The sequence below is a fragment of the Tachypleus tridentatus genome, chromosome 9 (genome assembly GCF_004210375.1).
Source record: "Tachypleus tridentatus isolate NWPU-2018 chromosome 9, ASM421037v1, whole genome shotgun sequence".
In the NCBI taxonomy this organism is placed as follows: domain Eukaryota; kingdom Metazoa; phylum Arthropoda; class Merostomata; order Xiphosura; family Limulidae; genus Tachypleus; species Tachypleus tridentatus.
In genome coordinates, this window is record NC_134833.1 from 131,793,690 (window position 1) to 131,806,013 (window position 12,324).

A 12,324-nucleotide genomic window follows, 5' to 3' on the forward strand; every position below is an offset into this window, starting at 1 on the left:
GATGTCAGGTTAATTAGTGCCTCTACTGTATTTGAGGCGGGAACGCTAACTTCAAGAGCTAAGTTTTATCTAACTTACCCCCAAATGGTAGTACCTTATTTTCTATTTTATATTATTTATTTTTCATCTTTTTATGTTTATCTTTTTCTTATTTTAACTTGCATGCGTGCCATTTTTCCGCTGAAACGCGGATTTCCGTGGTTTTCAAACAGACAACGATCACCCACGAGATTCGTGTAAATTCGAGGAGAAAATATGAGCGATCTGGGGGCCGGGTAGGTGGTTTTTGAGGAGAAATCGTATTTTTTCAATGTTTATTGCAGAAAAAAAAATCTGACCGCCATCTTGGAGGCAGTCTCGTTGCAGGTCTCGTGGTCTGGTATTGTGTGCATACCAGACAATAAAATATTCTCTACGCTCCAAAGAAACAACAGCGATTGAAATGTTTAAAAGGAAAGATGTTCATTTTGATCCTGTAGACAAGAGAATGTGTAAGGACATTAGATCAGCAGCTTCAAAGTATACCTCAAAGCTGAGGGAGAATCAGAAGAAAAGGGCAGAAAGGCTTGAGGCCTATGGTTCTGTGAAATCTGGCCCAGCCACCTTGGCTAAAGAAAAAGTCCAGAAAGCTGCAGAGGCACAGAGAGCTGCCCATTCAGAGAAGGAGAGAAAAAAAGCTTGGAAGAGAGCACTGAAAACCCTTGTCTCAAAAAAGAGGAAAGTAGCCAAGATTGATTAAAGGAAATTAAGTGATTTGAAATTTGACTGTAATTTATGCAGCAGAGCAGAAGTTGATATCAGTGACTGAAAAACATTTTATTATTATCTGCAGCATACAGTGCCAGTGGTTTATTTTAAAGCATATCATTAATTTTATTTTGAAGCAATGTCAAAGCTTTCCTTGATTTGCTGTTTCAGTTTGTATTGTGAAAGAATGAAAAATATACTGATATTGAGGTACCAGTAATTTACTGACAAGATTGTATAGATGAACAAGTTTTACTGTAGGTAGTCATGTAGAGTAATTTTAAGTAATTTGAAATTTTAATGGAATACATGCAGCAGAGCAGTAGTTGTTGATGTCAGTGACTGTACAAAATTTAATTTCTGAGGCATATCACTGATATCAGTAGTTTAATATTGAACCATATCAGTAGTTGAATTTTTAAGCAATGTCATAGCTTTCCTTCATATGCTGTTTTAGTTTGTATTGTCAATTTGTGAAAGAATGGAAAATTCACTGACATTAAGGTACCAGTAGTATAATGACAAGATTGCATAGATGAACAATTTGAACTGTAGGTAGTCATGATTAGTCAAAAGAGTAATTTTATGTGATTTGAAAATTGTATGGAATATATGCAGCAGAGAAGTAGTTATTGGCAATGACTGTAAAACATTTAATTGGCAGCATACCAGTAGTTGATGATGTTATTGATGACAAAAAGGATAATAATGAAATGATTTGTATTTGAAATATTTACTGAGTTATTTTGGCTTTATTAACTCATATTACTAATATATTTTGATTTAGAAAAAATTAAACTGAATAAATAGCAAATAAACAATCTTAAATTTCATTTATTAACTTTTTATTTTATTTGTTAATTTTAGGTATTTTGATATATCTTCTAAAAAATGAATGCAAATTAAAAGAATAAATCAATCTGCTAAAAACTGTAAATGAAAGTTAGTTTTTATTAGTTTGATTTATATGATATATATTGTGTACTTTTCCAACATTGCAATGTCAAAAAACATAAAGAAATTATGTCCCAGATTGCACCAAATAGCATCCATTTTTTTTTAATTTCCCGTAAATTGTCACAATACAAACTAAACTCTTCAGTTTGGCTTTTCTGTATTAAACCAGATAATTACTTTTTCCAGAATCTTTTACTAAGGAAGTTACCCTTTTCCCGAGTAGTAAGAGAAATCTGCCAACAACTGAGTAGTCTTCAATATCGATGGGAGGCTACTGCCATACTTTGTTTACAGGAAGCTGCAGAGGCTTATTTAGTTCATCTTTTTGAAGATGCTTACCTTTGTTCAATTCATGCACGAAGGGTTACTCTTCAACCCAAAGATCTTCATCTTGCACGTCGTATTAGAGGAAGTGTAAACAGCTTTGAAATCTTTTAAACTTAATAATAGACTTTTAACCTTTTTTTTTTTCTACATAACTTGCATTTTCATTTTTATCTTGTGGTCACCTGTGTCCTATTGCATCAGTTTGTCACACAAGTGCCTTAAGTGAATATTGTTATTGTTCATCTCAATTTTTTAAATAAATATGAATTTAAAAATTAGAGGTATACTGTTTTAATATTTTCTAAAATAACATTTGTAGACAGGTTACAAATCAGTAACTTCATTACTTAGAAAAGTGGTGGTATTTCTTAAATTTCATCAACTCGTAAAGCTACTATGTCTTGTAAAACTCTCATAAACATTGTTAACTGTTAGTGTAAGTTTAAATTTTGAAATTCAGAAAATTATTTGCTTCCTTAACTTAGAATGGTGCTACGGTCAATCATCATCAATTTAAAAACTTAAACTTATTTGGTGAAAGTATTGAGTTTTGAGGACATGTATGTTTATCACTAGTGTGCAGACTGTTAGTCTAATTTAATATCTGTTAGTTTTATGTGTAGTCAGTGCAACATGCTATTCTCAATTTTTTAGCTGTCAATAATATGTATTGTTTTTCTGGTTCATTTAGTAGCTAGTAGAACTGTGTGTTATGTTATAACAGAGTGATTGGACTTCTCTGTGTTCATTTAATTAATGATGTAATATCTGACAATTTTGATTTGCACGAGTTCCCTAATATGCAGAGAACACAGCAGACTACTTGTACAGAAATGTGACTGCTGGAAATGTGACTACCATTTTAAACCAGCTCTGAGGTCAAAACAACTTGTCTCCTCAAATGTAACTTCCACACCAAAGATAAGACAGAATCAATTCATCATTCACTTTATTCTACAGAAATTGCAAAATTCATGAAATATGCAAAAGGATCTAAGTCTGGGTTCCTCCCTGCAGCAGTAAACACAAAGAAACCAAGAGTGAAACAACCCATTGACAAGTATCTTTATGTACATGAAGTTTACCCAGTTCTCTGCACTTGTAAAAATGCATAACTTCTGCCATCACTTGTCTTAACAGCGAACTGGCTGGATGAACTTATAAACCGGTCTGGAGGGAAAAACAAAACAAAACTGAAGTATAAGGAAGAACATGGCAATGAAGTCTGAAACTCCTATTAACAACTTTATGAAAAATTTTACCTTATTAATTAAGCAGGCCTGGTGAAAACTATTATATAGCAATTTTATTGGGTAATTGTAACTGAATAATTTTTTATTTATGTGTGTGTATGTGTTTGTGAGAGAGAGAAGGTAAGGAATATATACAAACACAACAAAAGGAAACTTAAGACTAATGTAACACTAAAATACTTTACTGTATGCAAATAGATTGTGTAGCTAAACAGTTTGTCCCATTAAGTACATTTCACTTGCAGGCATGGTCATTTTTTATGTATATTTGTAAATCATTTAACTTTTGTATTGTGATTTAATGGAATCATTTTAAAATGTGTGTATAAACAATGTTGATAACATTGTGAAGACAATCTTTTATATTGTGCAGCCTCCATTTAGTGTTTTAAATAATTACTTGGTTGGATTAAAAATATTAATATACTTAAATTTTGTTCCTTTGTTGTTTGTTTATGTAAGTAAATACATGTGCTTGCAATGTTGTAATGTCTAATTACACAAGTAAAGTTGTATATAAAATTTTACTGAATAGAATGAGGCCACTTTGTTAATTTTCTCACATACGAGTTATTTTTCATAAATAAATGACTTGAAACTTTAGTATAATAATTTTACTTTGTTAAAGATTGGTGTATAAAAAAAAGATTTTTGTGATAGAATAAGCGTTCTGTGTAATTTAAAACATCTTGTGTTATTGTAAAGAGACGGCCACATTAAATAAATTCTCATGTTTGTTTTTTGCAGTAGAGTTTGTAAATATTTAATGTGATCAACAGGTGACAGTTATGATTTACATTTTAAAGTATAGTTGTTTCACTGTTCTACTGCTGTACAGTAACATAAAGATAACTTTAAATAATTTAATAGTTCTTGAATGAATAATGCAATGCTCATCACAGATGACCTTACTCTGCAATTGATCAATGTAGCTTATTTAATAAACCTACTTAACCAGGTTCCCGCGATGTCATGAAAGAAAATTTACAATTATAAGAATACATTGAACCATTTATTTACGATAATCACAATTCACTTATCTTAGAATTCTTACTCGATATTAAGTTAACAAACCGTAAAGGAAATTATCTCCTAGTGTCTTCAGCAGTGATGCAGTGTGTGAAACTAGTAACATGTGACTTCTATGTGATTTCATGCAGGCTTAACATTTTATTATCATTTGATAAAAGTGAAACAACAGTATGAATAAGAAAGTAGATGGCTTTATAAACTTGATACTTACGGACTTAGTTTGAAGGTATCGTGATGTCTTACTGAACAAAAGGTTGCATAGTTTTCACTGTAGAGCTTCCAAATGTAAACATGTTATGGAAGCATTGCTAGAAGTCTAGCTGCAATACAAGCTCAAACTTATTAAACAATGTTCACCAAGTTAGCAGCTTTTAAACAAGCAGTATTGATAACAGCTTTAGTTAGAGGATGTCTCCACAAGTAAATCAATAGAAGCTTAATTAGCATCATTCTTTAGATACATTTGAAACTTTCATTCCTTAAGTGCTCTAAAATATATTTGGAATTATCAGTTAGATAACAGATGTATAGAGATGATGTTTTTGGTGTTGCTTTTTTAGTTCGTGCTTAAGTAAAAATAAGTCGTATTGACTGAAAAATATTATCTCTAATTTAAATATTAGTCAATATTGAACTACAGGACACATTGGACATTTAGATTTAGAAGAAAAAAAAAGGAATTATATGAATTAAATAACACCATGAATTACACTAGGATATTAAAGATGGCATTCCTCTTTATATTACAATATTGTCTTGGTCAGTTTAAGGAGGTACACACAAAACATGTTTCTTACAACAATAAATTAAATTTAGCATGTTTTTTTTCAGGATCTTCAAAATTCTATTTTGTACTTGGGATTATTTACTGCCTTTTACAGAATATCTCCACCACACCTGACAAAGTGGACTGCCAATGGATTTTGATGTTTTTACTTTGGTTCAACTTTAGATCATTTTGAAGTAAAATACCAAAATCTATCAGTTATGTGGAAAGAGGGGTTGTTTCACAAAAACTTTATTGGGAGGACGAGAGGATAAAGAATGGTTATTTCACAAAACTTTATGAGGAGGAAGAGAGGATAAAGAAAGGTTATTTCACAAAAACTTTATGGGGAGGAAGAGAGAATAAAGAAAAGTTATTTCACAAAAACTTTATGGGGAGGAAGAGAGAATAAAGAAAGTGGAATCTGTATGATATGGTATAATATATGTTAGCTTTACTTCAAGTGACTCCCCTGATAGGTGTGTTATCCTGTGCAAGATTAGTAATGTTACACATATGGTTGATGCTTCTTGTCTGTTTGTTTGATCAGTGACTTTAGTGCAGAATGTTTCAATAACTGGTAGATTAACTTTTGGAGCTTACATATAGATGTATCAATTGTTACAACTATCTATAAAGATTCAACTTGAATCACTATGAACTCCATTCAGAGTTCAGTCTTGACTTTGGTGTCTATGTTTAATCAGGAGATTTGGGATTCTTTTTGCTGCAACAAGTAACAGCTCCAAAAACAAACTACTCTCCCACTATGTCACTTTCAACTTATTTTTTTAGTGTTAAATCCACAGTGCACCTGGACAACAGTAGGTTCAAACTAACAGTCCTGTATTATTACTCATATCTTCAGACTAGTTCTTCCCATACTCCACTTTTAAAACATGCACATTAACTTCCACATCATGAGCACTCTCTTGAGCATAATTCAGAAAAGGTATTACTTTTGAGTATCCTGTTGTTTTTATACCCAATATGCTGTTGCCCTCAAGTAACACTTCTCACATTTAACTTTTAAGAAGATATCTCCTAGGAGACAAAAAAGGTTTCAGCTAAACTGAACTTGATTGGTTTTTGGTACATAATATTAAGAAATAGTAGAATGAAAGAAGAAGCAGTGTCTGTAGGAAAGGATGCTTGATGTCTGTGATAAGCTAATGATTTTTCATATTTTTAGGAACAAGTTTATTTGACACCTTCTAAGAGTAGGATTTGACTTTTTACAGTGAAATAAACATAAGTTAACTTTAGATTCTTAATTTTTCACTTTAAGTTGCAGAAATAGAACATAGAATGATAGAACATTTGGAATGTCAACTCCCTATAGAGCAAAAACATTACTTTTTTGACTGCTGCACCAGTGCCATTGAAAACCCCTTGCCATAACCAGCTTCAGAAAAATTCCGAAGTATTGTGTCAAACCACTTTAATAATGGTCGTGTTGGCATTAAATATGTATTTGTTTTGTTGCAGTATTATGTCATTGGTCTATTATTTTGAACATGCATTGTGTCAATGTTAGATTGTCTTTTGTTGAACAGTCACTGCTGCTAACAGTTCCTAGAAAATTTCACTTATTTTCCTGGCTTGATGGTTAGGGAGCTCGAATCATAATCTAAGGGTCATGGTTTTGAATCCCCATCACACCATTATCAACTTTTCAACCATGGGAACATTATGATGTGACAATCGATCCCACTATGTATTGTTAAAAGAGTAGCCCAAGAATTGGCATGGACGATGATGACTAGCTGCCTTCCCTCTTGTCTTGCACTGCTAAATTAGGGATAGCCCTAATGTAGCTTTGAGCAAATTTCAAAATAAAGAAACAACTTTTCCTTTCACAGAACAATGAACAGTCTGCATACTGTCACTTTTTTTTTCCTGTGTTTATTTTCATTTTGCCATCCATTTCCACCAAAATGTTTACTGTTTTAGATCAACTGTGTTCACATAACCAGATATTGCCTTATCCTTGAAACTTCACATTCTGTGCACTTGTCATCACAATAAAGCTTATTTGTGAGAACACTTAATTGCTTTGTGTCAATTGTTTTAGATGAATCACCTTCTAAAGTAACAAGTTTCCATTTTCACATGTTTTACTATCAGCAACTGAATGTACTCAGTTTATGAAAAATTGGAAATATATCTTGACATTCATTTCTGCCAAGAATTTCTTGTGAATATTCTTTATAGAATTAGTCAACAGTCTTTTTTTGTTTTTGTACCATTTACGAAGTGCTGTATTTTTCTGGTCTGCCATGATCCTACTGTTTCAATCATGTTCAAAGAACTTCTGCACTTGAAGTTTTAGAGTATTTACCAACTTGTTTTTCTATTGAAATGAATCAAATGTCTTTAATACACAACACTTTTACTTTGTGAATAGCCAAAGGGAACATTGGCCTTGCTTGTGCATCTTAAGAAAATGTCCATTTGTGGTTATTGAAATGATCTGTTGATTTACGTAACTTCAAATACTTTTAATTCTTGTGAACATCCCTGTCACACCAAAAAGCAAGTTAATGATATTCATCAAGACAGAAGTAAAAAAGACATTGATTTACTTTTTGTTGTTGCAGGGAGATTCAAGTTTTTACTACACATCATTGCCAACATTATTGTAGTTTTAGAGTTTTCAATTGTGTGCCCTGTTGCTTATTGTACCTCATTTTAACCACTGGAATGTTGGATCAACATTTTCTGCTACTGAAGTTGGAAGGAGCATGGCATGTGCTTGCTCTTTATGCCTTCTTACGTTTTGTCTTTCTGCGCATCTAAAAGAAATTAGCCTGAATTGAACATGTAACTGCCGAACTAAATACAGTTGAAATCAAAAGGTTTAAGGGGAGTATTTTTGTCTTAAAATTAAAATCAAGATTACAATATGAAACAAAATATAATTATGGCATTAATAATAAGGCTAAATGTTTAAGTATGGTTATTTCGATGGAGTATGATCTAGATTTTGAAAGCCTGAAGTTTATGTTTTAACACTGGTAAAACTATTTCTTCCAAAATATACACCACGCTATCTGCCTCATCATTTATCTCTGAAATGGTTCGAATTTACTTTTTGTGCTACTTCTTGTAATCACAGTTATATATTTATTTTAAACTGCAAGGTATAGTTCCTTCAATTTGTTGTAACACTTAGGTCAATTACCATCATTTCAACGACAAAGTTGAGATATTTTTTAACAAAATTACTGATTAGGTTATTGGTTTGAAATTTGATCGTTCGTTTTATTTTGTTCTTTACCAAGTAAACTTATCTCCTGCAGCAATTGGATTCGAATAATCCAAGTCTGTTCTATCAATCACGGTAACGGAATTGGACAAGAATATTTAGTTTCATTTAACACAGCATTGTTACTCAAATTAAAGGAAAATTGGTGAATACTTACTGTTTTCGAGTCCTCTCGCATTTACGTCACAACCGTCTGGAGCCTGAGAGACAGACTTGTGGCTTATAGTTTGATTGATGATCAACAGATGGCAGCATATATAAAGTGGGAACGTAGTTGATGTGGATACCAAGTATGCCACTTAGATCCATAACTCTCGGTTGTAAAAGCAAATGGAAAGCCATGGTGATATATTGAGTTTGGTCGCATATGTATTAGCGTTAAAGAAATAATACTGTCTTATCTATAATAAGTAATCCACTGTTCTTTTGAGAAGAATAAATTCGAGTTGGGAACAAGCTGAGACAGCATACTTTTACTTGATCACGTGTTCATATTCCCAAGAGGGGAAAGAAAAAAAATAGTTAATGATGACGTCTGTCTTCTTCACGTACACTAAAACACCTGCTTTGTTGAGCATTGAAAGTGAAACACGAAAAATCATGACCCTGTAATGGGTTAGATATTCACCAAGAGTTTACCCCATCCCATGAAAACGTATATGTATAATTAATATATATATACAAGTTACAGATTCCGGAATTTAGACAACTTTCAAAAATTTGATATACAACCTGAACTTAATTAAAACTGTAAAAAAAGTTACAAATAATTAAAAGATTTAACACTGTGCTTTACACTTAGATTTATTAACGGTGTAGGCATCTATCTTAGTCAAACAGGTAGAAAATAAAACCGTCTTACCAAGTGTTCCAATTAATGATACAACTCTAAGGTCGACACGTTGTTCGCTCTTCTACGCAAAATATTTTCTCAACCCAAACGAGCCGTTTTTTCATATATATTTCTCTACAAGTGGGTTTTCTCGACGTCACTGAAAATACAACTCGGATATTACACAGGAAGAACCTTACAATGGTTAGCCTAATAATGAAAATTTGATCAGTAAAGACTCCACTTCCTCTGGTGGTCGAGTCGTAAGGCAAGCAAAGACAAAAAGTAGATAAAGTGACTTAATATCCTTTTTATTTCCAAATTAACTAAACATTAAACATGTTTGAAAACACATGTTAAATCCGTTAAGACAACATTCGTTATTATAGCTTGAAAATGAAATAAAGAGTGCATATATTGGCATATTTATTAATATTGTTATCATTACTTGAAAATATTGAAACATTTCAATGCCACCTAGTTTTCGGACCCTCTTCTCCAAGTTTGTATTTTTAACATTATACACGACACAGTAGTGTGTTTTTAAACTTACCTGGTACTAAAAGTTATATGAAAAATAGTGTGCGCGTTTATTTTTATGAAGTTGACTTCTTTAAGACACAGAAGTTAATAATGTAGGTAAAAAAGAAAGGCACTTTTCATCTCAAAAAGAAGGAATAGGTCGATAATACAATTTTTTTAAAACACAACAGTTATCTAAACCATAAACTGTACAGATATTTTGTTATTTTATTTTCATTTTAATAAGTTAAGTTACATTAACCGGTTAGCATATGTTAGTTTTAGCATGTTTTAACAGCATACTAAAGTAAAAGTGATATCAGATATTGAATATTTAAACACATTAGCTGATATTACTAAAAAGGATTTAGTCAAACCTAAACTTTAAGATGTGTTTTTCTTTTTTTTAAGATGCGCCGATTTCCCTTAAGATTACTTAGATAGAGGGTTTAGCATGAAATATTTTATGAAGAAAATATTGTTTGTTTGTTTTGGAATTTCGCTCAAAGCTACACGAAACCACCTGCGCTAGCCGTCCCTAATTTAGCAGTGTAAGACTAAAGGAAAGGCAGCTAGTTATCACCAGCCAACGCAAACTCTTGGGCTACTCTTTTACCGACGAATAGTGAGATTGACCGTCACATTATAACGCCCCCACGGCTGAAAGGGCGAGCATGTTTGGTGCGACGTGGATTCGAACCCGCAACCCTCAGATCACGAGTCGAATGCCTTAATCCACCTGGCCAGAAAAAAAGCTAAAATATCTTCAGTTGTTAGAACGAAAGATGCTGTAGACAGTGTGTAGTAATGTGAACAGTATGTCAACAAAACTTCAATATATCATCAGATCTGCCTCAAAACACATGAAAGACAAACGTACAGATTTTGTTTTTTCATGAGACACAATATGTGACTTCACCTTCAAGCCGTGCATTGGTTGAGAGACCATATTAACATGCCTTCTCCCCTGTAAAATACTTACACAACATAACAAGTAAGTAAAGCGGGAACATTTAACTTTAAAACAGAATATTACAAACCACAGTTGATTGAGAAAACATTCGACACTGTATGACACAATGGTCTACGGTTCCGTATGCATGAAATGGGACTACCGCGTGGAATTATTCGTTGGTTATCAAACTTTCTGGAAAACAGAAAATGTAGAATCGATGTAGAGGAAACCTTTTCTGAGTACTTTACTCCAGAAGCTGGCGTGCGTCAAGGAGGGATGGTTAACCCTATACTCTTCATCATGTATGTAAACAATATGCCTCTGAAGGGTACTAATCATGGATTCTCCTCACAGTTCGGTGATGATGTGGCAGTCTGAAATAGTGCTCCATCACCAGCAATGGCATCTACAAACATACAAAAACAATTAAGTAGAATAAGTGAATACTGCCAAAAATATAGAATCAAAATAAATACAGCAAAAACAAAACTAGTCTATTTACCAAGTTAACAAAGCACAAAAAGTATAGCCGGAAATATATATGAATGGAACACTACTCCAGATTGTCACATCGGCAAAATTTCTCGGTCTAACCTATGACTCAAAATTAACATGGATTAACCATTTAAACTAAAAGTAAAGTTTGGCGAAGAACCAACTATGCTAGGAGTCTGACTGGCAAGAACAGTGAAGCATCAACAGACAATATACTAAACATTTACAAAACATATATTAGACCAGTAATTGAGTATGCAGCTCCAGCTTGGATTAATGAAAGTGACAAGACAATAAAAACCAAGCTGCAAACAATACAAAACACATTACTCACAACATCATACAGAGTTTCCAGAACTACATCATCTTACCTCGTACACAAATATTCAAACATACCAATCATACCAGATAGACTCCTACATAGTACAATAACGTATTTGGATAAAAATTGGATGAAAAGTGAATTATTATGCGAACTAGATAGGTACCACATACATGATGAAAATAGTCTTAAACACCTCTCCCCGAGCAACATACATTTTAAACACAAAAATAAATAAAATAATAATAATAAATTAAATATATATATATATAAAAGGAAGGGGAAAAAAGGCCACTATCAAACAAGACTACATACTGATAGGGCAAATAATATCGATAAATGTACGAAACTAGTATATGGACATTGACCTGAAAAGGGTCGGAGTAAACTCAGACCACTCTGACCCTAAAGCAGTAGCTATATTAACCTACACTGCATGATCATGAAAGTGAAGAAAAGAGGAAGAGGTCAAAGCGTACTTGACCCTCCAGGATACATAATATCACCAAAATTTCAAGAGAGAGAGAGAGACCACAATTGAATATAATATAATGCATATATCTTTCCATAAAATACAAATAAAAGAGGGATACAAAATAACCCTTATAGCGTAGATGATTGTTTCTTTTTTCTTAATTTTCCGCAAAGCTACAAGAGGACTATCTGCGCTAGCCGTCCTTAAATTAGCAGTGTAAGACTAGAGGGAAGGCAGCTAGTCATCACCACCCACCGCCAACTCTCGAGCTACTCTTTTACCAACAAATAGTGGGATTGACCGTAACATTATAACGCCCATATGGCTGAAAGGACGAGCATGTTTGGTGTGACGAGGATTCGAACCCGCAACC

The 12,324-nt window shown here is 32.9% G+C and overlaps 1 protein-coding gene and 1 long non-coding RNA gene across 10 annotated transcripts in view; one reads left to right on the forward strand and one right to left on the reverse strand.

Moving 5' to 3' along the window:
• Positions 1-4,030, forward strand: part of LOC143226397 (uncharacterized) — a 27,145-nt gene extending 23,115 nt beyond the window's left edge. For all 9 annotated transcript variants that reach the window (XM_076457315.1, XM_076457322.1, XM_076457316.1 and 6 more), the window contains one exon: positions 1,891-4,030. In XM_076457315.1, the coding sequence (XP_076313430.1) occupies positions 1,891-2,142 (252 nt within the window). In that variant the 3' untranslated portion in view covers positions 2,143-4,030. The remainder of the gene's footprint in view (positions 1-1,890) is intronic.
• On the reverse strand, positions 2,964-9,396 carry LOC143226399 (uncharacterized). The gene is made up of 3 exons (XR_013014593.1): positions 8,508-9,396; positions 4,528-4,636; positions 2,964-3,201 (listed from the first exon to the last, which is right to left on the reverse strand). It is a non-coding gene; the product is annotated as an uncharacterized LOC143226399 (long non-coding RNA).
• Positions 9,397-12,324: the final 2,928 nt, after the last annotated feature.